General features: G+C 42.5%; 1 protein-coding gene across 1 annotated transcript in view; it reads right to left on the reverse strand.

Annotated features, from left to right (window-relative positions):
- Positions 1–26,059, reverse strand: part of psd2 (pleckstrin and Sec7 domain containing 2) — a 177,508-nt gene extending 151,449 nt beyond the window's left edge. Inside the window, exon 1 of the mRNA XM_041194379.1 lies at positions 25,581–26,059. Within this exon, the coding sequence (XP_041050313.1) occupies positions 25,581–26,059 (479 nt within the window). The remainder of the gene's footprint in view (positions 1–25,580) is intronic.
- Positions 26,060–27,518: the final 1,459 nt, after the last annotated feature.

A 27,518-nucleotide genomic window follows, 5' to 3' on the forward strand; every position in this document is an offset into this window, starting at 1 on the left:
AAAGTCAACAACTGCTTTAATCAGTTCCCACTGTGGTACTTTCCCTCTTCCTCTTTGCCCATTGCTGCAAACTCTGCCCAATCTTGTGACTGGAACCTGTTGCCATACCAATACCCTGTCTGCTCTCCTGATCTGTGTCACTGGACACCATATATATTGTGTAACCTGGTGCAGATGCACACAGACAGTGACACAAGAACAACAAAACCTGGGCCATTCAATATGATCATGGCTGATCCTCTATCTCAATGCTCTCTCCCCATACCTCTGGAGTCTAGAAATCTATCTATTTCCTTCTTATATATATATTCAGTGACTTGGCCTCTACCCCTTCTGGGGTAGAGAATTCCACGAGTTCACCACCCTTTGAGTGAAGGAGTTTCTCCTCATCTTAGTCCTAAATGGTCTAAACCGTATCCTGAGACTGTGACCCCTTGTTCTAGACCCCCCCCCACCCCACCCCCGGCCAGAGGAAACATCATCTCTGCATTCAGTCTGTTCATCCCTATCAGAATTTTATATATTTCAATGAGATCCACTCTCATTATTCGAAACGCCAGTGAATACAGGCTTACTCGACCCAATCTCTCCTTGTACGACAATCCTGCCATCCCAGGAATCAGTCTAGTGAACCTCTATGGCAAGCATATCCTTTCTTAGGTAAGCAGACCAAAACTGCACACAATACTTCAGGGGCTGAATTCCACCCCCCCACCCCATAAGTTTAAGGGCGGGCGCGTGCAGGCGCGCTTCCAATCGGCGCCCCCAATCGGAGGCGCACCGTCATTTACGTGGGTGGGCCAATTAAGGCCCACCCAGCGTGACGTACACACAGAAGCGCTATGCGCTTCCTGTGCGGGCGGGGGAGGGGAGGGGAGGGGGGGAATCCCAAAGTCGAGAGTGCACTCTTTCGCGCACGCGTAGGAAAGAGTGCACTCATCTCCCTGAGGCTAGGTGCTGCCTCGGAGATTGGCCGTAAATGTAAAAAAGATGAAAATAGAAAAATAAAATTTCCCTAACATGTCCCCTCATGTGACAATATCACATGAGCTGGGACATGTCCATAATTTTTACAAAAACTTTATTAATTTTTTTAAAACCCACATGAAGCCTCATCCCGCCCGTGGAAGAGGTTTCATGTTTTTTCTAGTTCCCACCGGGGCTCCTGGCCTGCCCGCCAACCTTAAGGTTGAATGGGCAGGTCCTTTAATTACTTAATTGACCATGTCAATGGCCTCAATCGGCCATTGACAGGTCGGGGGCACGCAGCTGATTTTGTTGCACCCGCACCTTCCTGAAAATTTAAATGGGGTGCAGTGACGTTGGGAGTTTCCCCCCGACATCACCGCGCATCATTTTACGTGTTGTCTCACCAAGGCCCTGTACAGCTGCAGTAAGATATCCTTCCTCCTGTACTCAAGTCCTCTTGCAATGAAGGCCAACATACCATGTGCCTTCTTTACTGCTTGCTGCACCTGCATGCTTGCTTTCAGTAATTGGTGTACAAGGACACCCAGGTCCATTTGTACATCAATATTTCCCAATTTATCACCATTTAAATAATACTCTGCCATTCTGTTTTTCCTACCAAAGTGGATAACCTCATACTTATTCACATTACACTGCATCTGCCATGTATTTGCCCACTCACTCAACCTGTCTAAATCACCTTGAAGCCTCTTAACATCCTCCTCACCATTCACATTCTCACGAAGTTTTGTGTCATCAGCAAACTTGGAAATATTACATTTGGTTCCCTCATCCAAATCATGGCTATATGTTGTGAATCGCTGTGGCCCAAGCATTGATCCCTGCAGTAGCCCACTAGTCACCACCTGCCACTCCAAAAATGACCCATTTATTTCTACTCTCTGTTTCCTGTCTGCTAACCAATTCTTATTCTATGCCAATATATTACCCCCAATACCATGAGCTTTAATTTTGCACACTAGCCTCTCATGTGGAATCAAAAGCTTTCTGAAAATCCAAATACACCACATCCATTGGTTCTCCCTTATCTGTTCTGCTAGTTACACCTTCAAAAATCTCCAGAAGGTTTGTCAAACATGATTTCACTTTCATAAATCCAAGGTGACTTTGTCTAATCCCACTGAACTTTTCTAAGTGTCTTGTTATCACATTCTTTATAATAAACAATAGCATTTTCCCTACTACTGATGTTCGGCTAACCGATCCGTAATTCCCTGTTTTCTCCATCCCTCCTTTTTTAAATAGTGGGGTTACATTTGCCATCCTGCAAACTGCCGGAACTGTTCCATAATCTACAAAATTTTGGAAGATAACAACTTCGCATCCACTATTTCCATAGCCACCTCCTTTAGTACCCTGGGATGTAGATTATCAGACCCTAGGAATTTATCAGCTTTCAGTCCCTATAATTTTTCCAGCACTTTTTTTTAGTAATATAATTTCCTTCAATTCCTCCTTCTCACTAGATCCTTGATTCACTAGCATTTCTGGGAAGTTATTTGTGTCTTCCTCCGTGATGACAGAAATAAAGTAGTTGTTTAATTGCTCTGCCATTTCCTTATTCTCTATTATAAATTCTCCCATTTTGGACTATAAGGATCGTACATTTGTCTTCACTAAACTTTTTCTTTTTACATATTTATAGAAGCTTTTACAGTCTGCTTTTATGTTCCTTATAAGATTACTCTCATACTCTATTTTTCTCTCTTAATCAATCTCCTGGTCCTCCTTTGCTGAATTCTAAACTGCTCCCAATCCTCTGGCTTGCTACTTTTTCAAGCAACTTTATATGACTCCTCTTTGGATCTAATACTATCCTTAACTTCTTTTGTTAGCCATGGATGGGCTGCTTTTCCTGTTGTGTTTTTGCGCCAGAAAGGAATGTATAATTGTTGCAATGCATACATTCATTCCTTAAATATTAGCCATTGCTTATCCACCTTTCAATGGAGTTCCCCAATCTATCTTAACCAACTCACACTTCATACCTTCGTAGTTTCCTTTGTTTAGATTTAGGACCCTAGTTTTGGATCGGACATCTTCACTTTCAATCCTAATGAAGAATTCTATCATGTTATGGTCACTGTTGCCTAAAGGACCCTGCACAAGATTATTAATTGACCTCTTCTCATTGCACAATACCAAATCTAGGATAGCCTGTTCCCTAGTTGGTTCCTCGACGTACTGGTCTAAAAAATCATCTTGTACACACTCCAGAAATTAATCCACCACAGTATTATTGCTAACTTTGCCCAACCTATATGTAGATTAAAGTCACCAATGATTGCTGTAGCAACTTGTTACATGTATCTCTAATTTCCTGTTTAATGCCATCCCCTACTTTATCACTACTGTTTGGAGGCCTATAGACAACTCCCACTAATGTTTTCCAATCCTTGTTGCTTCTTAGCTCCAACCAGACTGATTCTACATCTAGATTTTCTGAGGCAATATCCTCTCTCACTATTGCACTGATTTCATCCTTAACTAACAATGCCACCCCACCTCCTCTTCCTTTTTGCCTGTCCTCCCTAAATATTGAGTACCCTTGGATATTCAATTCCCAGCTTTGGTCACCCTGCAGCCATGTTTCCGTAACCGCAATCATATCGTACCTGTTTACATCTATTTGCGCTGTTAATTTGTCTAGGTTATTACAAATGCTTCGTATATTCAGATACAGTGCTTTTCAACTTATCTATTTCGACAAATCTTTCTTGTACAATGACCCTATTTGCTGCCAGCCCTCATTTCCTCTACCTTTCATTTTTGATTTTTACTTTTCTGTCTTTCATTCCTAAATTTATTTCATTCCCTTGGGTCCCCCCTCTCAGGATTTGATCTCCTTGCCACTCTAGCTTAAACCCTCCTCCACAGTACTAGCGAATACCCCTGTGAGGATATTTCTAGAAGAGATCTTACTGGAGATAATGGTCTTTTGTTGAAAACACATTTATTTACATGCTAAGTATTTACAAAGTTTAAGACCAAGCCATTGCTCGAGTTACTCTCTATGGTGCTTCATACTCATCTTCTCTCAATGAGTGACATCACAATGACTTTGCTCCTTATGCATATGCACAGTAGCTATTATTAGAGTTAACCCTTGACCCTACACCACCAAACTTCCCACAAACTGTTAACCTCATGTACTATTTACAGTTTCCATCCAACTCCTACTCCTTTCTCCCCCCATGTCCTCCTCCAAGTCACTTTTGTCAAAGGTGTCAATCCCCAACAGTGTCTTTGGCTCTCTTGGAGGATGTAGAAGACATATGTGTTCCCTTATTGTCTCTTTGGAAGGACAACACATTGGTCGAGTGTGATAGCAGCTTTTCATGACAGCTGGCCCCTGGGTTGTGACACTTACAATGACCTGAATGTAAAGGCTGTGGCAATCAATCAAAAAAAACTGATTCAATTGAGAGCCCTCCAGGACTCCAACAATCACAATCCTTTCAAAAGGAAGACAACGAACTGGAATTCTCGCTTTCATCTTCTTCTGTGTTGGGAAAAGGTGAAAGCACCAGCTTGACAAAATGAAGCACTTTCAACTTCTATGAAGAACTTCGGAGCTGTATCATTCAGTGCTGCTGTGACAATAAGAGAAGCATTCAATACTTGAGCGAGGAATGAATCTGATAGACAAAAAGAAAAACAAAGAACATCCTGAAGACACTGCTGGTGATAAGGAAAGGAGGACTTCTTTACTACTCTTAAGGTAGGAATTTTTCTTTCTATAGTAGTATCACTTGCACACTTGTGAGGCTGGTGGGCTGCAGACAATAAGATCTCGGGATCAACTGCAGGAAGTAGGATTGCATCATCATCAACAATGGAATAAACTTCAGGACTGGGATCTACAGGAAGTTCCTGTGTCGTACTCTGGTCCGCAGACTTACTTGAAAGTTCACCATCAGCGTTAGACATTTTTACTGCAAGGGTCTCACTAGTAATAGGAAAGACAACTAGTGTCAGTACTTCTTCAGGTAACCAACTCTTCTTTGTAACCAATTCTTCAGTTTGATGCTGTGGTCATTTCCTTAGATGCTGCACAGCATTTATACACTCCTATGCTGCCATATGTTCACTTTATCTGTTGCATCATTTCTAATGTGTAAATCCCTCTCTGTGGCTTGGTAGTGTTGTGTGACTGCTAATATCTGGATTTGTAGTTCAGCCTTCTCTCTTAGGTATTTAGTCTTCTCCAACACATGCTTAACTTTAATATTTTCAAGCTCCATTTGATGCTTGGCTTCAAGTTTTGCTAAGGTAATTTTCAGCTGTAGAAGCTCTGTAGTTTGGCCTTCTGCTTCTTTACTGAAAGAAAGCTTGAGTGCTTCCATGGCTTGCTGATGAGATCCAAGTGCGAGCTCTAGTTTACATTTGTACAGATTAATAACCTCTGAACTTTCATCATTGGTTTGATCTAATTTGGAGTTAAGCGTCTCATTCCCTCTGGATAGCTTTTTGCTGGCTACTTGCAATTGTTGTTGCATGTCGTCGGTGGGCTCAGTGGAATAAGCAGACAAATTCACCTCTATTTTACCTTCTTCAACAAAAGGGTAATTCTCTTCAAAAGAGACAACAAAGACTTCACGATCGTTAGCAGCGGAATCAGAGAGTGTAGTAAGGTTCAGGACCTCTTCTTCCAACAGATCACCTGCCTGTATGGCGGCTTCATTCTCTTGCACTCTTTCCTGAAAGAGTAAGTTAAGGTCTAGAATAGCTCTTGGGGGTGGTCACCTTACTTCTTGGTGCATCCTGTTTCCACTTCTTCTACCCTGCCTCCAAAGAGAAAAAAAGATCTGCAAAATCCTCCTGCGGTCCTTGGAGCTGAATAGAGGGCTGTTGTAGTGTCACTTTATTCAGCCATGAACTGCTGTTGTTAAAACTGAGACATGATCTATTGTGTCTAGCTTGAGTTTGGTCAGCTGCCAATTTACATCAGTGTCAGTACTCCAATACTGATTTTTATTTTCCCTTTATTTCTCCAAGGAAGATGATTTCCTGGTTGTCAAAGTCTTGAATTTCTTGAATGGAGGTTGTTTTAGCAGAGTTCTCCTTCTGTCTTTAAACACAGATTTCCTGGAAATACAGACCACTTTAAAATGACCTAGCTTACTACAGCCGCAGTACCACACAATTCAGGCGGGCATTCTTCCCGATTGTGGACCTTCGTCCTGCCACAGCAGGGACATTGGAAAATGGCAGTTGGTGTCTTTTCAGGGCTTTTCCCTGCTTGCTGCATTGCTACACTTGTGGTTTACAACCCACAAATTGATCAACTTCATCGGGCTGTTCTTGAGAAATTTCCCTTGCATCTCTGACAAAAGCTTTATTCTGCCTCCACTCTTTGGCTTGCCTGGCCAGTTGTACAGCTTTGTTTAAATTTATAACTTTGTGAGATTGTAAGAAGTCAAAAAGACTCTCATCTGAAATGCCAACAGCATTTCTATCTCTGTCAAGTCATCTTTTAATGCTCCATAATCTCAATTTTCAGCTAGGTGGCACAATTCATCAATTCATTGATGAATGAGTCACTGCTTTCACCCTATTTTTGACTGCGCCAATTACATTTCGCCCCCTCAATGACAATATTTTTATGAAGACTGAATTATGAGTCAAAGGTTCTGATTACATCCTCATAGGAGGCTGTCTCTTCGTTCACCCCCATCTGCCCAGCACGTTGTCTGCTATGCTTCCAACAGCGTATAACAAACTGCTTACTTGAACTTTGTTCCATTTACTTACAAGACCTAAAATGTTGCAATATCGGGTGAAACATCTTCGCCAATTTTGCCATTGTTCAGCCTGTCTGGGGCCCTCTGGTGTGACTGCTGAGTTTTTTTTTATTTGTTCATGGGATGTGGGTGTCGTTGGCTGGGTCAGCATTTATTGCCCATCCCTCATTCAGGGGGCATTTTTAAGAGTCACATGTAGGTCAGACCAGGTAAGGACGGCCCAAAGGACATTAGCGAACCAGGTGGGTTTTTACAACAATCGGCAATGGTTTCATAGTCATCATCATTTTTTATTGAATTCAAATTTCTGCCAGGGTGGGATTCGAACCCAGGTCCCCTGGGTCTCTGGAATACTAGCCCAATGAGAATACCACTGTGCCACCGCCTCCCCTCAAAGTCCTTCGCTGTCTGAGCTGCACTGTTGCTAGGCTTGACTTGAAGCTTTTCCCACCATTTTCTACAGCTTCTCTGTGGGCGTAGTCACTGCTGCCACCATCTGTTATCGTGGTTTTATCTCTGGATTTATTAGCTTCTTACTCGAGAAGAGATCTTGCTGAAGACAATGGTCTTTTGTAGAAAATATTTTTTTAACATACCAACTATTTACAAAGGTTAAGTAAAACCAAGACATAGCTGGAGCTACTCTCTAAAATGATTCACATTCATTTTCTCTCAGTGAGTGACATCACTGTGACATAGCTGCTGAGCATGTGAGTAAGGAGCTATTATTAGAGTTAACCCTTTACTCCACACTGACCTCATACAGCCTTGGTGCAAACATGGACAAAAGAGCTGCTCTCAAGAGGTCTGGTGAGAGTGCCTGCCCTTGACATCAAGGCAGCATTTGACTGAGTGTTGGCATCAAAGAGCCCCAGCAAAATTGAAGTCAGTGGCAAGTGGGGAAAATCTCTCCATTGGCTGGAGTCATACCTAACACAAAGGAATGTGGTTGTGGTTGTTGGAGGTCAATCATCTCAGCCCCTGGACATTGCTGCAGGAGTTCCTCAGCGCAGTGACCTAGAGCCAACCATCTTCAGCTGATTCATCAATGAGCTCCCTCCATCATAAAGTCGGAAGTAGAAATGCTCACTGATGATTGCACGATATTCAGTACCATTTGCAAATCCTCAGATACTGAGGCAGTCCATGTCCAAATACAGGAAGACCTGGACAACACCCAGGCTTGGGCTGACAAGTGGCAAGTAACATTCATACCACACAAATGCCAGGCAAGGTCCATCTCTAATGACCAGCTATATAAATATTGTGGCTACAAGAGCAGGTCAGAGGCTAGGAATTCTGCAGCAAGTAACTTGCCTCCTGACTTCCCAAAGCTTGTCCACCATCTAGAAGTCAGACGTCAGGAGTGTGATGGAATACTCTCCACTTGCCTGGACGAGTGCAGTTCCAACAACACTCAAGAAGTTTGACATCATCCAGGGCAAAGCAGCCCACTTGATTGGCACCCTATCCACCGCCATTAAACGTTCAATTCTTCCACCGCCAATGCACAGTGGCAACAGTGCATACCATCTATAAGATGCACTGCAGCAACTTACCAAGGCTCCTTCAACAGCACCTTCCAAACCCATTAACTGTAACACCTAGAAGGACAAGGACAGTAAATGAATGGGAACACAACCACCTGCAAGTTCCCCTCCAAGCCATACACCAACTTAACTTGGAACTATATTGCCATTCCTTCACTGTTGCTGGGTCAGAATCCTAAAACTTGCTTCCTAACAGCATTGTGTTTGTACCTATACCAAATGGACTGCCGCAGTTCAAGAAGGAGGCTCACCACCACCTTCTCAAGGTCAATTAGGGATGGGCAATAAATCCTGGCCTAGCCAGCAGCACCCACATCACATGAAGGGAATTAAAAAATGCTATAGTTACTAATTTTAAAGAAAATTTATAGAAAAAAACTGATACAATTAAAAAATATAACCAATGACAGTTCATCATGAAATACTTCATAATAATATTTTATATTGGCAATTCCTAGAATGAGTCTTGTTTCCCTTTGTCCTCCTCGTGGAAAGTTAATAAAGGTTTGCCTTTCTGCAAGACACTCCCTGATTACAGATGATTCAAAGCAAAATAACTGGAAAATGATGGCACCAGTCCTCAGATTTGGGTAAGTCGTCCACTTCAGATTGTCCTTTTCGTGGTTCTGTGGCCACATAATGTCCAGCATAATATCTTAAGAGAATACGGCCTGAATTTTCCAATATTGGAAATGGTAACTCAAGTTAACTTGCTGATGTACCTTGGGACCCTGAGGAAGTCCCAATGTGTGCACATGTGCAGTACTTACATGGGAAGTTTAAATTTCTAATTGTCAATTTTAACCTGCTGGACTACTGCACAACTCCCTATGATAATGGGACCAGATGGCCAGAACCACGGAGACTTGGGCTGTTTACCCTATACCTACCCTGGTTTTTCCACAGATTTACTTAGTGTTTCTTAGCAGGTATAAAGCCTCCTGAGGACCGCACTTCGAAGTACACCAGCTGGTGTGTCAAAGCACTCCAGCACCACGGCAACCCCAACACTGATCATCCTGCCTCCCCCACCTCCTCAACAATGCTCAACCCTGATAATGCTAAACCCCCTCCCGACAATGTTCATCCCACCGCCTGAAAATGCTAACCCCCCACGACAATGTTCACCATCTCCACAACAACGTTCAGCTCCCCACCCTTGTGACAATGTTCACCTGCCTCCTGGCAATTCTCACCTCCCAACAACAGCCCCCCTCCTGACAATTTTCAATCCCCCTCCTGACAATATTCACCCCATCTCCTGACAATGTTCAACCCCTTCCTAACAATGCTAACCACCACTCGACAATGCTCAGCCACCTCCTGACAATGCTCAACCCCTGACAATGCTCACCACATACTCCAACCCACCCCCGACAATGTTCACGCCCTCCTCACAATGCTTATCCCACCTCCTGACAATCCCAACCTCCCAGAAAACGTTCATCCCCATCCTGACAATGTTCATCCCGTCACCAACAGGGCTCATTCCCCTCCCGATAATGTTCACACCCTCTCCTGACAATGTTCACTACTCTCCCAGCAAGGTTAGTCCTCTCTCCCGGCACGCCCTCCCAACAAAGCTCAACCCCAATGTGGTAATTATGTTTTATCTAATGTGTAATACACCTTTAAGAAGAATGCCAATGCCACTAAGAACGATCACATGATCTTTAGTAGCCAGTAGCACGGGCTACTGCTCCAGTTAGTAGTCAGTAGTATGGAGATAGAGTTTGAAGTGAAAGCAACATGTAATTGCTGCTGAGTATCTTTGTAAATGAACAATGTTTTCCACCTAAGAAGTGTCTGCTGATCAACTCTATCGTATCAACTCAGCTACTTCTCATAACAAACTGACGATAAGGATAAAGCGAGGATAAAACAAGTTAATGGAAGAAATCAAGAGAAACGAAACCAGGCTGTACCTCATACAGTAATTGTAAATAGAAGTTCCTTTTGAATCAAAGAAATAACTCTCAGGATTCCACAATTCAGAAGAATTGATCCTTTCAATCCAGCCACGGACAATTGGTCTCATTACATTGAACGCTTCGTGTTCTTTTTCCAAGTGAACGAGATTATGGGGGAAGAGAAGAGGCAGGTACATGTGGGAATAAAGTCTATGGCTTGGTTCTAGGCTTGACAGCACCCAGTGCCCCATATTCGAAAAATATTTGATGAATTGGTGGATCTCATGAAGGGTCATTTTCAGCTAAAGCCCTCAGTAACAATGCAATGGTTCGAAGTTAACTCGAGAGCCCCAGGGGAGACAGCTGCTTGCTAAGTGGCAGGTTTGAAGCAGTTAACGGAACATTGTGAGTTTGGTACATTGCTAAACGACAGCTCAGAGAGCGTTTAGTGTGCGGTGTGAATGAGGGCACGATTCAGAAGAGATTATTGTCCAAAACAATATTAGATTTTAAGAAGGCATTAGAGATAGCACTGGCCATGAAAATGCAGTAAGGGATTCAAAAGCCATACAGAGAGCACACAATGGCACCGTCTTCCATTTTGGGCAGGAAGCCCCAGCCAAAAAGGGTACGAAAATGCAAGACCCTGCCGAGAAGCGGGAAACATGCCCTGGTAGACAGAAAATGAGAAAAAACAACTTAGCAGTGAAAACAAGGAATAATTTCAATAGAGGTGGAAACAAGCAATCTTTTAATAATTGGCAGTTTTAAAAAATCAAGTGTTTTAATTGTCATAGAAATGGACACATAATGAGACAGTGCAAGGAAAGTGTCAGGCAGACTTTCAAACAAAAGAAAAAACCCGTTGAGATCTACAACGTAGAAGAACCTGAAACAACAAATTCAGATATTTATCCATTGTTCAATTTGAAGGTTGGAAAGACCAATATATGTAACAGTGAAAGCAAATGGTGGGGACTTGTTTCAATGGAAGTGGATACAGGAGCTTCTACTACTGTAATTGGGGAGAAAACCTTCAGATATCTGAACAATGGGCAACGTCAATTAAATTTAGGAGAAACTGATGCCAAATTAAAAACATACATGGGTGAAGACATTCAAGTCAAGGCATAAGCAGAGTAACTGTCCATTAAGGAATCCGGTCAGTAAAGTTACCATTGATGGTGGTCGCAGGTGAGGGGCCAAGCCTCCAGGGGCAAAACTGACTAAAGGAGATTAAGTTAGAATGGGCTGAAATTTTCCAGTTGAAAGCAAGTGGGTTGCCAGAGCTACTACAAAAGTACACCACAGTCTTCAAGGACAAAGTTGGGAAGATCCAGGGGCTGCAAGCAAAAATTCATATGGGATGCAGATCATGAAGGCGAGACCAGTACCTTGCATGCTGTGAGAAAAGGTCGACACCGAACTGGACAGACTAGAAAAACTGGGCGTTATACAACCTGTGCAGTTCTCAGAATGGGCAGCACCCATATTCCCCATCCTTAAACCTGACCAAGGTGTCTGAATTTGTGGAGACTGCAAACTGATGGTTAATAAAGTAGCTAAGCTGGACCGATAAAGCGTACCAAAAATCGAAGGCCTGTATGCCAAACTGGCAGGTGGAACCACCTACACAAGGCTTGATATGAGTCGTGCCTATCAACAACTAGAGTTAGAGAATGCCTCCCAGGAATTTGTCACAATTAATACCCACAAAGGGTTGTACCAATATACTCGATTGCCTTCCGGCACCTCCTTATATTGTGCAATCTTCCAGAGAACAATGGAAAGGTTACTGCAGGGACTGCCCCATGTTGCAGTCTATTTAGACAATGTTTTGGTGACAGGATTCACTTAAAAAGAGCATTTGGCAAACTTAGAAGTTTTAAAAAGTTTCTTGTAGGCTGGAGTGCATTTAAAAAAAAGAAGAGTCCGCATTCCGAGTCACCGGGTAGATTCACAGGGCCTCCACCCGTTTGTGGAGAAAGTGAGAGCCATAAGAGAGGCACTAGTACCAAAAAACACCTCAGAGCCCAAATCATTCCTAGGAATGATCAATTATTATGGGCAGTTCTTACTCAATTTGTCTAGAGAGCTGGCACCCCTACATTATCTACTTAAAAAGAACTAACGTTGGTCTTGGGAGGCGCCCTAGAAAGAAGCTTTCATAAAGGTGAAACAATTGTTGCACTCATCCAACCTATTAGTACATTATGACCAGAGGAAAGAATTGGTGTTGATATGTGACGCATCCCCCTCCAGAGTGGGAGCAGTGCTCTCTCATCGGATGGATGATGGCACAGAATAGTCTATAGGATACGTATCAATAACGCTCACCACAGCGGAAAAGGGATACGCGCAGATTGTAAAAGGCCTGTCAATCATCTTTGGTGTCAAGAAATTTCACCAGTACCTACACGGACGTCATTTTACTATCGTTTCAGACCGCAAACCATTGCGAGGATTGTTCAGCGAAGACAAGGCTATACCACCCATAGCCTCAGCAAGAATACAATGTGGGGTTTTAATCCTGGCAGCATACGAGTACACTTTTGTACATAGGCCTGGAAATCAAATTGCAAATGCTGATGCACTGAGTCATTTGCCTTTACAAGAAAATGATGACGATGTCCCAGTTCCACAGGAACTTGTTTTACTGTTAAATTTCTTAGATTCCTCGCCTGTATGTGCTCGACAGATTAGAGACTGGGCAAGTAGGGACCCAGTCCCATCTCAAGTACGAGAACAAGTGCTTCATGGTTGGTCACAAGGGCCTCTATCTGATAAAATGAAACTGTACTTCAACAGAAGACATGAACTAGCCAGCCAGGGTGGCATCTTATTGTGGGGAGCACAATGATAATTGCTCCAAAGTGAAGACAGCCATTGTTAATTGAACTATACAGTGCACATCCAGGAATTTCCTGAATGAAGACCATAGCACACAACTATTTATGGTGACCTGGGATAGATGGAGAAATAGAGGGTTTAGTGAAGAATTGTGTGCAATGTCAGCAGCTGCAAAAGTTTCCAGCAACAGCTCCGTTACACCCTTTGGAGTGGCCAGGAAGACCATGCGTGCGGTTACACATTGACTATGTGGGACTTTTCATGGAAACAATGTTTCTGTTCATTGGTGATGCCCACTCAAAATGGATGGACATATATGAGGTGGAAGTCACCAACATCTTCTGCTGCAATTGAGAAGTTACATCAAAGTTTTTCCACTAACAGACTACTGGAAGTAGTCATTTCCGATAACAGTACGGCATTTACGAACGCTGAGTTTCAACAATTTATCAGCCTCAACGGCATCACTCATGTAAAAACTTCACCATATCAATCTTCCTCAAATGGACTGGCCGAAATGGTGACTCTAACATTCAAGGTAGGCATTAAAAAGTTAACTGGCGATCCTTTAGCAACCAAGCTAGCACGCTTTCTTTTTCATTACAGGACTACCCCTCATGCAACAACAGGTGTCACACCTGCGGAGTTATTGTTGAAATGCCATCTCAGGATGGGATTGAGCTTAATAATGCCGAATTTAGGGAGGAAGGTGGAAAGGAGTTAGGGAAGTCAGAAAATTAGACACAACTGGCACAGTCATGAGAGGAAATTTACTGTGGGAGAGACAGTATACGTGAAGAACTTTGGAGAAGGACCATAGTGATTACCAGATGATATAAGTGCAGTGACCGGACCTCTATGTTACCACATGGAGGTCGAAGGCCGAGTCATACAGAGACATGTGGATCATCTAAGGAAGAGAGGAACAAATCATCAAGAAATGATTCCACTAGTGTACATGACCGAGTTAACATTTCCTGTTGAGGGAACTCAACCCAGTAGAGACATGTCTGATGTACCTGCAAGAGTTAAGGGTACAGATCTGCAGGTGCCCACCGAAGCACCTGATGTTCAGGCAACTCCTGAAAAGGAGGTTCCTGACAAAGCATCAGAAGTTGTAGAGCTGAGACATTCTACATGCTTAAGGAATCCTCAGAATGACTGATTTGTAAATTACATACCAGTGTAAATAATTTGCTATCTTGAGAAAATTGTACTTGTAAATATAAAATGTATTTCCAAGTAAAAGGGAAGGGATGTGGTAATTATGGTTTTTATCTAATGCTGTTAAGGAAGATCACATGATCTTCAGTAACCAATAGAGTAGTAGGCCTGGCTATCTCTTTAGTTAGCAGTCTGTAGAATGGAGATAGGGTTTGAAGCAAAAGCACACACACAGTTGCTGCTGAGTACCTTTGTAAATAAACATAACATTCACCAAAGAAGTGGCTGCTGATCAAATCTATCTATAGTACCAATTCAGCTACATCTCATAACACCCGACAATGTTCACCCCACCCCCTCCAACAATTCTCAACCTCCTTCCCAACAATATTCACCACCCAATAATATTCAGCCCCCAGCCTCATCCCGACAATAATCTTCCCCGACCCCAACAGCATTTGTGCCCCTCCTGACAATGTTCACTCCACCCCCTAACCCAACAATGTTCACCCCTTCTTCCAACTCACCTTTTGGAATCCCTGGCTCCTGTCCAGCCAATGTGAGCATCATCAGCGGGGAGGGAGTAGTGAGCATCATCAGGCAGGTGAGCATTGTCGAGAGGGGTGAGCATTGTCCAATGGGAGATGAGCACCCTTTGGTGGTGGGGAGTGGGGGATGGTGGTGAGCATCATTGAGGGAGAGTCTTGTCAGGGAGCTGAGTATTGTCAGTGCAGGTGAGCACTGTGCGGGGGGTGGTTGAGCATTGTCAGTGCGGGCGAGCACTGTCTCGGTGGGGGGCGGTTGCGGTTGAGCATTGTCAGTGGTTGAGCAATGTCGGGGCGGGAGCATTGTCAAGGGGTGAGCATTTACGGGAGCCTTCGCTGGAATTACGCTTGCTACTTGGTCTTCCAACTCCGTTCATCACTAGATCCCTGCTGGAGCAAGAAATGGAAGGTACAAAGGCTCCAGAGTAAAATGGTAAGTGGGCAGTTTAAATTGCAGTCACTGGTGGGTGCACCTACTCTGCCACTGACAGGAAGATCTGGGCCTACGTTCCTAAGTTAAAACAAAAATTATGAGGCTTTCCTCTGACTTAGGTTTGTCAAATTTATTATTTGCCACTTTGTCCTGTAACTAGAAAAGTGTTTGAGATGTTTAAACAGCCATAGAGTGACACCCAAATGTCCACCCCATATTCTACTTCATGCGAGAGTAAGTGAACATGCAGTTAGGTTTTGCTGTAAGTTTATTTTGTGCACTCACTTTTTAAATGCTAATGTGATGATAATACTAATTTTGAATAGTAGTAATAAAGTGTGGCAGAGGATGGGCACACATGTGAAGCCATGAAACAACAGCAACATTTTCTGAGAGTTTAGTATATGCAACAATAGGCATTGTATAACAGGTTCAAATGAAAACTCTTCATAAATGCATTCTTTGCCCATGCATTTCGTACAGGCAAAAATTATTTAGCTTTATTGTGACAGACTTCCACACAGGGCAACCCACTTTTTCCACAATGTCTGCAGAAGAACATTCAACACAGCAGCTAGAAAGGGACACCTTCTCCAGATATCTGTACTTATTCAAGCAGAACTTTATAACTCATGCTTCCTCACTGGACAGAAAAAAAAATACAGCCTGTTGCAAACAGTGAGCTCCCAACAGCAGGCACAATTTTACTTTCAAAATGTAATTATACTGACATCGGGAAATGCCACCAGATTGATGGTGTATGATTTTGGCAGGCAGCGAGCTGATTAAACACCAGACTCTCCACTTCTGTGCAAGGAACAAAATAAGATTTGAAACATGAAATGAGAGTAAGGAAAAAGAACAATTTGCATTTATATAGCACCTTTAATGCAGCATAACATCCCAAGATGGTTTACAGGAAACTTATTAAACAAGATTTGACATGAAGGCACCGAAGGAGATAGGGCAGATGACTAATAGCTTGGTCAAAGAACATTTTAGCAAAGGAAAGAGAGGTGAAGAGGTTTAGAGAGGAAATTCTAGAGCTTATGGCCTGGGCAGCTGAAGGCACAACTGCCAATGATGGAGAGATTAAATTTGGCAGTGCACAGAAGGCCAGAATTGGAGGTATTTGGTATCCCAGAAGGTTGCTTTCTGAAGGAGGATACAGAGATATGGATGGATTCTAAAACAAGGATGAGAATTTTAAAATCAAGGTGATGGTCAACTGGGAACCAATGTAGGACAATGAGCATAGGGTTCATGGGTGAACGGGATATGGTGCAAGTTGCGAAACAGGCAGCAGAGTTTTGGATGATCTCAAGTTTATGAAGAGTGGAAGATGGGAAGCTAACCAGGAATTCATTGGAATAATAAAATCTTGGGGTAACAAAAGATGGATGAGGATTTCAACATCACATGCGTTGAGGCAGGGGCAAAGTTGGGCCATGTTACTGAGGCTGACGTAGGCACTCTTAGCAATGGTGATAATTTAGACACCACAAAGAAAAAGTGTGTGAAATAGAAGAAAGGCAGAAGAGAAGCAAACTTCCTAAAATTTTCCATTTTTATTTTGTATATAAAAAGAGGGGAAAATTGAAAGATACTGAGGTGTGCATGGATTTGAAAACAAGGATGTAAGTTTTAAAATTTGAGGTGATGTTCAACTGAGCAAGGGTTTCCACCTAACATTCTGGCATGATCCTGACCTATGCCCTCTGTCAATTCAGCAATCCCATTGGATTGAAAAACCTCAAATGTAACACCTCTGTAATGAAAGGAGGGAGACAGAAGGCAGGATTCTATAGACCAGTTAGTCTAACATCTGTCATAGGAAAAATGCTAGAATCCATTATTAAGCAAGTTAAAGCAGAACAATTAGAAAATCATAATACAATCAGGCAGAGTCAATATGGTTTTGTGAAAGGGAAATCATGTTTGACTAATTTATTAAAGCTCTTTGAAGAAGTAACAAACAATATGGATAAAGGGGAACCTGTAAATGCTGTGTACTCAACTTTCTAAAATGTATTTGATAAAGTGTCACATCAAAGGTTACCACACAAAATAAGAGCTCATGGTGTAGGGGGTAACATATTAACATGGATAGAGGATTGGTTATCTAACAGGAAACAGAGAGGAGGGATAAAAGGGTAATTTTAAGGATGGCATGCTATGGAGTGCCACAGGGATCAGTGCTGGGCCTCATTATTTACAATTTATTTCAATGATTGGATGAAGAGACCAAATGAATGGTAGCTAAATTTGCTACAAAGGTAGGAAGGAAAATAAGTTGTGAAAAGGACATTAAAAGTCTACAAAGGGATATAGAAAGGTTAAGTAAGTGGGGAAAAAATTGGCAGATGCAGTATAATGTGGGAAAATGGGAACTTGTCCACTTTGGAAGGAAGAATAGAAAAGCAGCATGTTATTTGAATGGAGAAAGACTACAGAACTCTACGGTTTAGAGGGATCTGGGTGTCCTGGTGCCTGAATCACAAAAAGTTAGTATGCAAGTAAAGCAAATGATTAGGAAGGCAAATGGAATGTTGACATTTATTGCAAGGGGAATCGAATATAAAAGCAGAGAAGTGTTGCTACAGCTATACAGGGCCTTAGTGAGACTGCATCTGAAGTACTGTGTACAGTTTTGGTCACCTTACTTAAAATATATAATTGCATTAGAAGCAGTTCAGAGAAGTTAATTTGATTGATTCCTGGGATGAGGGGGGCATCTTATGAGGGAAAATTGAAAGGGCCTATACCCTTTGGAGTTTATAAAGAATGAGGTAATCTTATTGAAACATATAAGATCCTGAGGGGACTTGATAGGCGGATACTGAGACAATGTTTCCACTTGTAGGGGAGTCTAGAAGTAAGGGACACAGTTTGAAAATTAGGGTTCGTTAGTCTGTGGAATTCTCTTTCCCAGAGAGCAGTGGAGGCTGGGTCATTGAATATGTTGAAGGGTAAGTTAGATAGACTTTTGATGGAGAAGAGTTATGGGGGTCAGGTAGGAACGTGGAGTTGAGTTCACAATCAGATCAGCCTTGAACTTATCGAATGGTGAAGCAGGCTCGAGCGGCCGAATAGCCTAATCCTGCTCCTAATTCATGTTTTCTTGAGTTTTTGTGTTCAGTATATATAAAATGTAGTCCTTTTAGAATGTTTGATTTGTTCTCCTAGTGGGAAATATGTACTTGCAAGCAAAGTATAAAAACAAATGCAAGCACATTAAATAATTAATCATCTGGTTCTATCTGAAAAATCTCAAAGGAATAGACACCATTGTCAAATTACTCTTTATCTTCCTTGGCTTATGTCAAAGAAGTTTAACAAAAAAAACTGTGGTGGTTAGATGCTAATGAAAAGTTAGGATCTCACCAGCCAGCATCCCACAAAAATCCAGCTACAATTTTAACCTGTTCTTCTGAACAATTTGAGAGTGTCACCCATAGGAAACCAGCAGGTCCCTATTTAAATATGAAATTGGCTTCGCCAACAATCAGTGGGCAGACAAAGTCGTTGCTGAAGAAATACACTGCCAATGGGAGAGCTAGAAGGTGGACATTGTTGAAGACAGTTGGTTACAGTACGTAGGTCTGAAGAAGTCTTCATGGTCATACATAGGTTAACTGTATGTCTTTATTAACTTAGAACTACTTACAAATATAAGTAAAAGAGTACAAATTAGGAGCTAGCTCCATGCTTGCTGGAACACATGACTCTGTCCAACACGAGACTGGGTGTGTGTCATGTGCTCTCTTACATCACTGTGCGGGTGGTGCTGTACTCAGTTCCACATTAACCTTATATGTGCCAGACCCTATTTTTTTTTTAATTCGTTCATGGGATGTGGGCATCACTGGCTAGGCCAGCATTTATTGCCCATCCCTAAGTGCCCTCCTTCAGAGGGCATTTTTAAGAGTCAACCACATTGCTGTGGGTCACATGTAGGCCAGACCAAGTAAGGACATCAGATTTCCTTCCCCAAAGGACATTAGTGAATCAGATGGGTTTTTACAACAATTGGCAATGGTTTTGTGGTCATTATCAGACTTTTACTTCCATGTTTTTATTGAATTCAAAGTTCACCATCTCCTGTGGTGGGATTTGAACCCAGGTTCCCAGAACATTACCCTGGGTCTCTGGAATACTAGTCCAGTGACAATACCCATAGCCACTGCCTGAATCATCTCCTGCTTTATACCACAGATATCAGAAAGTTTGTTGCGCCAGGATTGAAGGGAATGCTCTAACAGTATGAGCTCAGTGGTGAGATGTGAAAAAGGTGGCACATCCAAATTGACAAATGGGGTTATAGCATTCAGGAGCAATCACAGCCTATCGAGCAACACTGTAGAAACAGCTGCAACTTCTTCAAAGTTCAGGCCAAACATTAAGCATTTTTGTATGAGAAATTCTGCTCCAGCAGGACTTTGGGTACAAGGAGGAGGCCAAAAATTCTTCAAGGAGAGCCTAAGGGAATTTTGAGGTTTGGGGCTGGAGTGGGAGTTTGAGGAAAAGCATATTGCCAGATAGCAGCATTGTTAATCATTGGTAATGTGTAACACCATTTGGGGTAGTGATATCTAGAACGGAGTTTTGATAAAAATATTTCAATTCACTTTACTGTCAGGGAAAACAGATTGAAGCACTGCCACTCAATGGCTTTGTAATGTAACTGCATCCCTACACAATTCTGTCTTCTGGACAAAATACAGTATTAGTAAGGGGTTTATGCAGCTAACATTATGCTCTGGATTTTGCATCAAGGCCACAGGAAGCTGCTGCCCCTACTGCTCAGGCATTAAATGGCCAGCTGCTCGCAATCTCATGGCGGCTGGCCACTTAACTCCAGTGAAGCACAGGTGCCGTCCAATTGAAGAGCAGGGACAGGAAGCAAGGCAGAGGTGGCAAGTGCAGGTGCAGGTGCAATATTTAAGGGGCTGCCATAAGAATGTAAGAAATAAGAACAGGGGTGAGCCATTCAGCCCCTCGAGCCTGCTCTGCCATTCAATAAGATCATGGCTTATCCAATTGTAGCCTTTACTCTACTTTCCTGCCTGCCCCATAACTCTTGACTCCCTTGTCAATCAAAAATCTATCTAACTGCAGGAGTTCACCAAGGCTCTTTAGACTGCAAACCCATGAACACTACCACCTAAAAGGACAAGGACAGCATATAGATGGGAACACCACCACCTAGAGGTTCCTCTCCAAGTAACTCACCATCCTGACTTGGAAAAATATCACCATTCCTTCACTGTCGCTGGGTTAAAATCCTGGAACTCCCTAACTACACCACATGGACTGCAGTGGTTCAAGAAAGCAGCTCACCACCAGCTTCTCAAGGGCAACTAGAAATAGGCAATAAATGCTGGCCCAGGCAGTGAAGCCCACATCCTGCGAATGAACTTTAAAAAAACTCAGCCTTGAACACATTCAATGATCCAGTTTCTACTGCTCACTGGATAAGAGAATTCCAAACACTAAAGACTCACTGAGAAAAGAAATTCCTCTTTACCTCTGTCTTAAACGGGAGACCCCTTATTTTTAAACTATTCCTCCTAGTTCTAGATTCCCCCACAAGGGGAAACATCCTCTCACCATCTACCCTGTCAAATCCCCTCAGAATCATATGTATCTCTATAAGCTCACCTCTCATTCTTGTAAACTCCAATAAATATAGGCCCAACCTGCTCAATCTTTCTTCGTAAGACAACTCCTGATCCCAGGAATCAGCCTGGTGAACCTTCTCTGAACTGCTTCCAATGCAGGTAGGTCCCTCCTTAACTGTGACTAAAACTGTACATAGTACTCCAGCTGCCTCACCAATACCCTGTACAGTTGTAACAAGACTTCCCTACTTGTATAATTCATCCCCTTTGCAATAAAAGCCAACATTCCATTTGCCTTCCTAATTACTTGCTGTACCTGCATGCTGACTTTTTGTGATTCGTGAAAAGAAGGCTGAGGGAAAGATATTCAAAATCATGAGTAGATAGGGAAAAATGGTTCCTGCCCATGAAAGGATTGAGAACATGAGGCACAGATGTAAAGTAATTAGTAAAAGAAGCAATAGTGATATGAGGAAAAACTTTTTCATGCAGTGAATGGATAGTATCTGGAATGCTCTGCCTGAGATTATGGTGGAGGCAGGTTAAATTGAAGCATTCAAAAGGGAATTAGACTTTCATTTGAAAAGAAAGAATGTGCAAGTTACAGGGTGAAGGCAGAAGAATGAAACTAGGTGAGTTAATCATTCAGAGAGCTGGTGCAGACACGATAGGCCAAATGACCTCACTCTAACGATTCTGTGAAGTGTACAAGGTCACTCAGATCCCTCTGTACTGCATTATTTTGTAGTCTCACTCCATTTAAATAATGTTCTGCTTTTCTGTCAAGGGGGACAACCTCACATTTTCCCACATTATACTCCATCTGGCAATTTTTTTACACTCACTTAACTCACCTATATCCCTTTGCAGACTCTTTATTTCCTCTTCACAACTTGCTTTCTTACCTAACTTCATATTGTCAACAAATCTGGCTATAATGGTCCCTTCAGCCAAGTCATTAATATAGATTGTATATAGTTGAAGCTTCAGCACTGATTCCTGTGGCACTTCACTAGTTACAACTTACCATCCTGAAAATGACTCATTTATCCTCACTCTCTGTTTCCTGTTAGTTAGCCGGTCCTCTATCCACGCTAATCAGCCCCAACACCATAAGCTCTTATCTTGTGTAGTAATTTTTTATGTGGCATTTAACAAATACCTTTTGGACATCCAAATACACTACATCTACTGTTTCCCCTTTATTGACCCTGCTTGTTACTTCCTCAAACTGGTCAGGAACAGCCTCTGCCTCACTACTGCCTTCTGCCAGGAAGTTTCTGCCCGACTGCTGCCATTAACCAAGAGTTTTCTGTCTGACTGTTGTTGTCAACCAAGAGTCCACTTTCTGACTGCTTTTGTCAACCAATAGTCCTCTCTCTGATTGCTGCCTCCTGGCAAGGAGCTGAATGATGCCTGGAGAAAGAATGGCAGAAGGAAGACACCTGATAGCCCAATGGTTCAGCAATGCCTCCCTGCAGGTTCTCCTTCAGGCTACGGGGCAACACAGGAGGTGTTCCCCCAGGGGCAGGGAAAAGAAACTAGCTTGCTTAACCAAGCATTGTAGAGGAAGTCAGCAGCCATGGGGTCACCCAAAGAATTTCGATCCTCTGCCACAAGCATGCCAATGACCTCCTTCAGTCTACCAAGGTGTGTTCTCCATACCTTTTTCCATTTCTAAAAATGCATAAGGGTTACAAGAAATGGCTATGTATTAGGGCGTGTAGCTCATTGCAGCTTGCCTGTGGTTCAGGGGTCCCTCATCTTGCAATGCCTACTTTGCACTCTCCTCCGCATCCTCATCATCAGAGGAGGCATCCAGATTGACAATGTCCTCATTATTCAACACCACCTCCCTCTGCACTGCTAGGTTGTGCACGGCAGACCACCTTGATAAGCAAGACCCTTATTAGGGCACACTGAAGGGCTCCACAAAATTGATCTCGGCACCCAAATCACATCTTCAGAAGCTGAATGACCTGCTCAAAGTTTGCTCCATGGCAGGTGTTGGACCTCTCTTCTGCATTTGTTTGTGGGTTCCTCAAAGGCAATAGGCATATCCATCCCTGAAGGCACACAGGATCCAGAAAAGCTGGGTTACCTGCATTGCTGAAGTATGCAGGCAACATGGCTGCTTCCCTGGAACTGGGTATCCACCTGAAGGATCCACATTCGGTAGTCATACATCAACTGAATACTGAGTGAGTGGAAACCCTTTCTTTTGAATGTAGGAGCCTTGATGGCCACATACTTGCAATCGATCACATCCTGCACCCTGGGAAAGCCAGTGATGGCCCCGAGCCCAATGGACCTCCCCTCCTTGTCAACATTGTAATCTTGTCACAATGAAGTTCATGCTCTGGTTGTAAGTGAGAGCAGCTATCACTAATTAGGGAAATGTTAGGGCATTATTCTCAAGTATATATAAGAACTGGTTTCCACTGGGGGAGGGGGAAGGAGGGTGGTGCGGGAGTAAGGAAAAGTCAGTCTGTATCTATGTCCTCTGGGTTTTGGGAATGAACCTACTTCAAGGAAAGACAGGCTCTAGATTACTCCTTTACTCAGTAAATGAGCTGCAAATTATAACACTCCTGACTGTCTGGATTGATGCAGTAGTACACATCGTCACCAAATCTCTTGAACATGACACTGGCCACCTCCTTATTGCACAGGTGGGCCTCAGGCTGGGAGATGCCACACATGTCTCCACTGGATCCTTGGAAAGACCTGGAGGTGTAGAAGTTGAGAGCCATGGTGATCTTCAAGACCACTGGCACTGGGTAGCTACTAACCCCAGTGGGTTGCAGCTTGTTTGCAGAATAGCGCAGAGATTACCTACCTGAGGAGCTGCACTCTTCAGTGACACTGCCATACCGGCATCTGGAGGCAGCTCAGTTCCAAACAGTAGGCTCTCTCCTAGGGGCTAGTCACTTCTGCATGCAGGAAGCTGTTGACATGGCCATCTGCACCCTCCTCCATTGTGCCCATGAGCAAGCAGGTCCTCTTGCTGGTTCTGATGTTCCTAATGTGCCCCACCTCCCCCTCTCCCTCTGAGCTGCTCCTCGTCCTGCAGGGGCTACAGAGCCTGGCTAGATGACCACGACAAGTGGTCTTTTTCCTAGGCATTCTATCCTGATCTGTTCCCCTCCCACACCACTCCGCCTTTTTCTAATTCGTTCCTTGGGAGTAAGTGCTACTGTGCCAATGTTAACCTGGCAGCATGCCCCCTCAGTGCTCACACCTTTTTCCCTTTTCTGTCATTTGGCAATCCCCTCTGTGCACCATTCACCCTGCCACTATATGTTGGCTCTCTTAATAGCTGGCTGAGAGAGCCAGCACTGAGTGCACACTTCCTTGTCGCCTTCTTTCACCAGGCAAGGTTCTGAAGCCCCGTGGTCCCCATGCGCCATCAGTAAAATTTGAAATGCGACATCAAATCCCAGTTAATTAGCCTTTTAAATATCTTGCATGCTGTCCAACCACATTGATGTGTGAATTCCGCCCTCCATTGTTGCCACCTCGGGTAAAATCCAGAAATAATGAAAAGATATCAGGTTTCTGGCCAAATGTGTTCTGCTCCCATTTAATGCCCCCACACCCACCCCCAACACCCACCAAAAACCACCTCTGAACACATTTGAAGTGGCCTGGTAAAATTCATGAGGCCTATGTTTCAGCTGTTTTAATGTTATAAATGTTGGTGGAGTTCTCCTATTGGTACCTGGCTGGTGGGATGGTCCACACCCCTGGATGTACTTGCCTTATTCTACTGAATTCCTGGGCTAGGTTTTCCATGCTTTCTTCCCTCTATGCTATTCTGCATTAACTATTTAACTCTCTTCCAATCCTTTTATCATTTAATCATTCCTGCTTTCCCCCCATCACAAAATCTTCCCTTTTGCTCTCTCCCTGCCTCCTTTCCCCTGCCTCTTCTATTGCTTTAAAACTGTTCATCTCAAACATTTTCCAGTTCTGATAAAAGGGCAGAGACTTGAAACATAATTCTGTTCCTCTATCCAGAGACTCTGCCTGTATTCTGAGTATTTTCAGCATTTCCTGATTTAATTTCAGATTTCCGGTATCTGCAGTATTGTTTTTGCTTCAGAAATTATAACTCATCTACAACTTTTCTGTCATATCCGATCCTACACAAGCTCTCACTCCCCTAAGAGCCCTATCCTCATCAATCTCATCAGTTCCCTATCCTCTAAAGCACTGATTTCAAAATCTTTGCCCTCATCAATAAGTTATCCATTGACCCACCCCTTCCTACTTCTGCAACTTTCTTCAACCTTATGGTCCCACACAACCTTTTGCTCTCTAACCCTTGACTCCTTTGTCTTCACATCCTCCACTGCAACTCCAGCCATAGAGCTTTCAACCTTCTTAGCTATACATTCAGGAATGCTCTTCTTAAACTCCTCCGCTTTGCTAGGTTACTCCATTCCTTCAAAACCCATTCCAAAACCTTTCTCTTAAATTATGACTTCCCCACCACTGCTGAGTGTTTGTTGTTTTGATCTATGTAAATAATTTTGGGGACACCTAGCCTATAATGTTCCATTCATTAAAGTTATTAGAGAGAAAATCATAGATTCTGAGTACACAAATTCCTAATAATTATGCCTGATGCGCTAGGATCAACAAAGTGGAAAATTTCCATCATTAAAGTTTTTTTCTGTTAATACACATGTTTAAAGAATAAAATGTTTAGCATAACAATTCATACCAAAATTAGTTTACACTGAAACTGCTTTTACTTAATCTATTTACCTGGTGGAGTTAACTATCTTGCTGATGTCATCTTCTAGTTCATCTCTCTCATTGTGCAAACCATTTGGCATGGACTTCAAAGAGGATCTGCTCAGCACATTCTCAGACCTGCTGCTAGTAAGTGAGTGTCTCAGTGGGCTTTCAACACTTCCCTCATTCATCTTAGAATGATGTTCCTGGTCATCGTTAACTCCGGCTTCCAGGATTTCTCGCTGTTCAGCAACCTGAACCAGTTTCTGCTGCAGCAGTTCAGGGGTTTCCTTAATTCGTTGTTGAATCAGTGGTGTGAGTGGGGCTTCAAAACTGATGCAACTATCTGTCTCATCAGTCAGTGACAATACATCCAAAGAATCAAGGCTACTGTATGAGGTCCCTTTCATAAGGTCAGATTCCACAATTCTTTCAAATGTAGAACTGAATCCATCCCGACTGTCCTTCAGTTGGACTTGTTCTTTTGCAACAGTTGCACCATCAGGCATTATCACTCCAACTATCAACCTGTTAATAGACCATCACAACAAAAAATAACATTTAGTGACATATTAAACCTTTTTAAACTTAAAATTATAATTAATACATTCACTCTTTTATTGAACAAACAGAAATACTTCATTGAAAACAGGAAACAATTTTGGAAAAGTTATAGTCATGAATATACTGAAATTTTATTTTCAAAATCCATGAATCTGTGAAAAAAAATGATTCAATCAACCTGCTTGTTGCACTATTATTTCTGATGATGGATTAATGTTTATTGGAATTCAAGGTATTTGCATTCAACATTTTTTAAATATGTTGGAGATAAGGCCATTATACTGGATTTTTTAAAAATGACAATTTTATTCCAAATACGAGAAGAAAAAAAAGTTAGAAGTGTTAGAGTGAACTGGATGGTCTCAAATATATATTTTTCCTATCTATTTCCATTCAGAAAAGAATCATTTCTCTTGAAATATGTAATCTTATGAATTGAGACTAATAATTATAGAGGAAAATAATGCAGTTCCAGACTCGTGGGATGCTGGGCACGCCTTTAGCTATAAAGTGAGGTCAGCTGGTTGAATTGGAACATCAACAGTCTGGGTACACTACACATGATGCACTTGAAGCACACAAGTATTAGGGGATGGAATATCCTGTTTCTGCGGCTCTGAGAGGGTTGCTAGTCACCTTTAAAAGGGAACTAACAACAAATTTAACAGCTGAAGCAAAGCAGAGGAAGAATACTGCCATTCCAAAATCCAGCTGTGGAGGTGCTTCCGCAGGAGATGATGCAGAGAAAGTTAGATCTTTTTGGAGAAAACTTACCAATCAAGAATATTATTACAGCAACTAGGATGGGGTGATAGATTTTTAGGTTTTTACTTCAGATATTCACTCTTGATACTTTTGTTCTCTGGTTCAACATCATAGATCATGGCAGATGACAGATCCTCACTCCCAATGACACAGAAAGTACATTTCCCGGTCCAATATCTAGGCACTTTATAGCATGCTTGGGAATCAAGCAGAAAACCCTTATCATTCTACTTTGACTGATATCTCATGTTCCTCACATGATTTACCTTGACCTCAGAGGACAGTAGAATATATACTTCTCTATGTCATGGTCGAGGCTACAAATTTTCAATTTTATTAAACAGTAAATATCTAAGTGAACAGGAGCGCTAATAATAAATTTACAGCACTTGCAGCTTAACTATCCCATCTCCAAAGAAAGAAAATTATACCTGGTACGCTAAACTGCAATGCAAACTCAACTAGACATGTTTCCCTAAATAATCATTTTTTCATGTTGATTTGCTGTGGTCTGTTCATGGAAATGTCTCTGAAAAACCTTTTCCCCTTTCTGTCTCTCTGGCAGCTTCAGATAGATTGTTCAATTGGAACAAGACAGGCTGAAACAGAAGTGTCACATGTCAGAATGTACACTCTTAA

This window comes from Carcharodon carcharias, chromosome 8, assembly GCF_017639515.1.
Source record: "Carcharodon carcharias isolate sCarCar2 chromosome 8, sCarCar2.pri, whole genome shotgun sequence".
Classification (NCBI taxonomy): Eukaryota; Metazoa; Chordata; class Chondrichthyes; order Lamniformes; family Lamnidae; genus Carcharodon; species Carcharodon carcharias.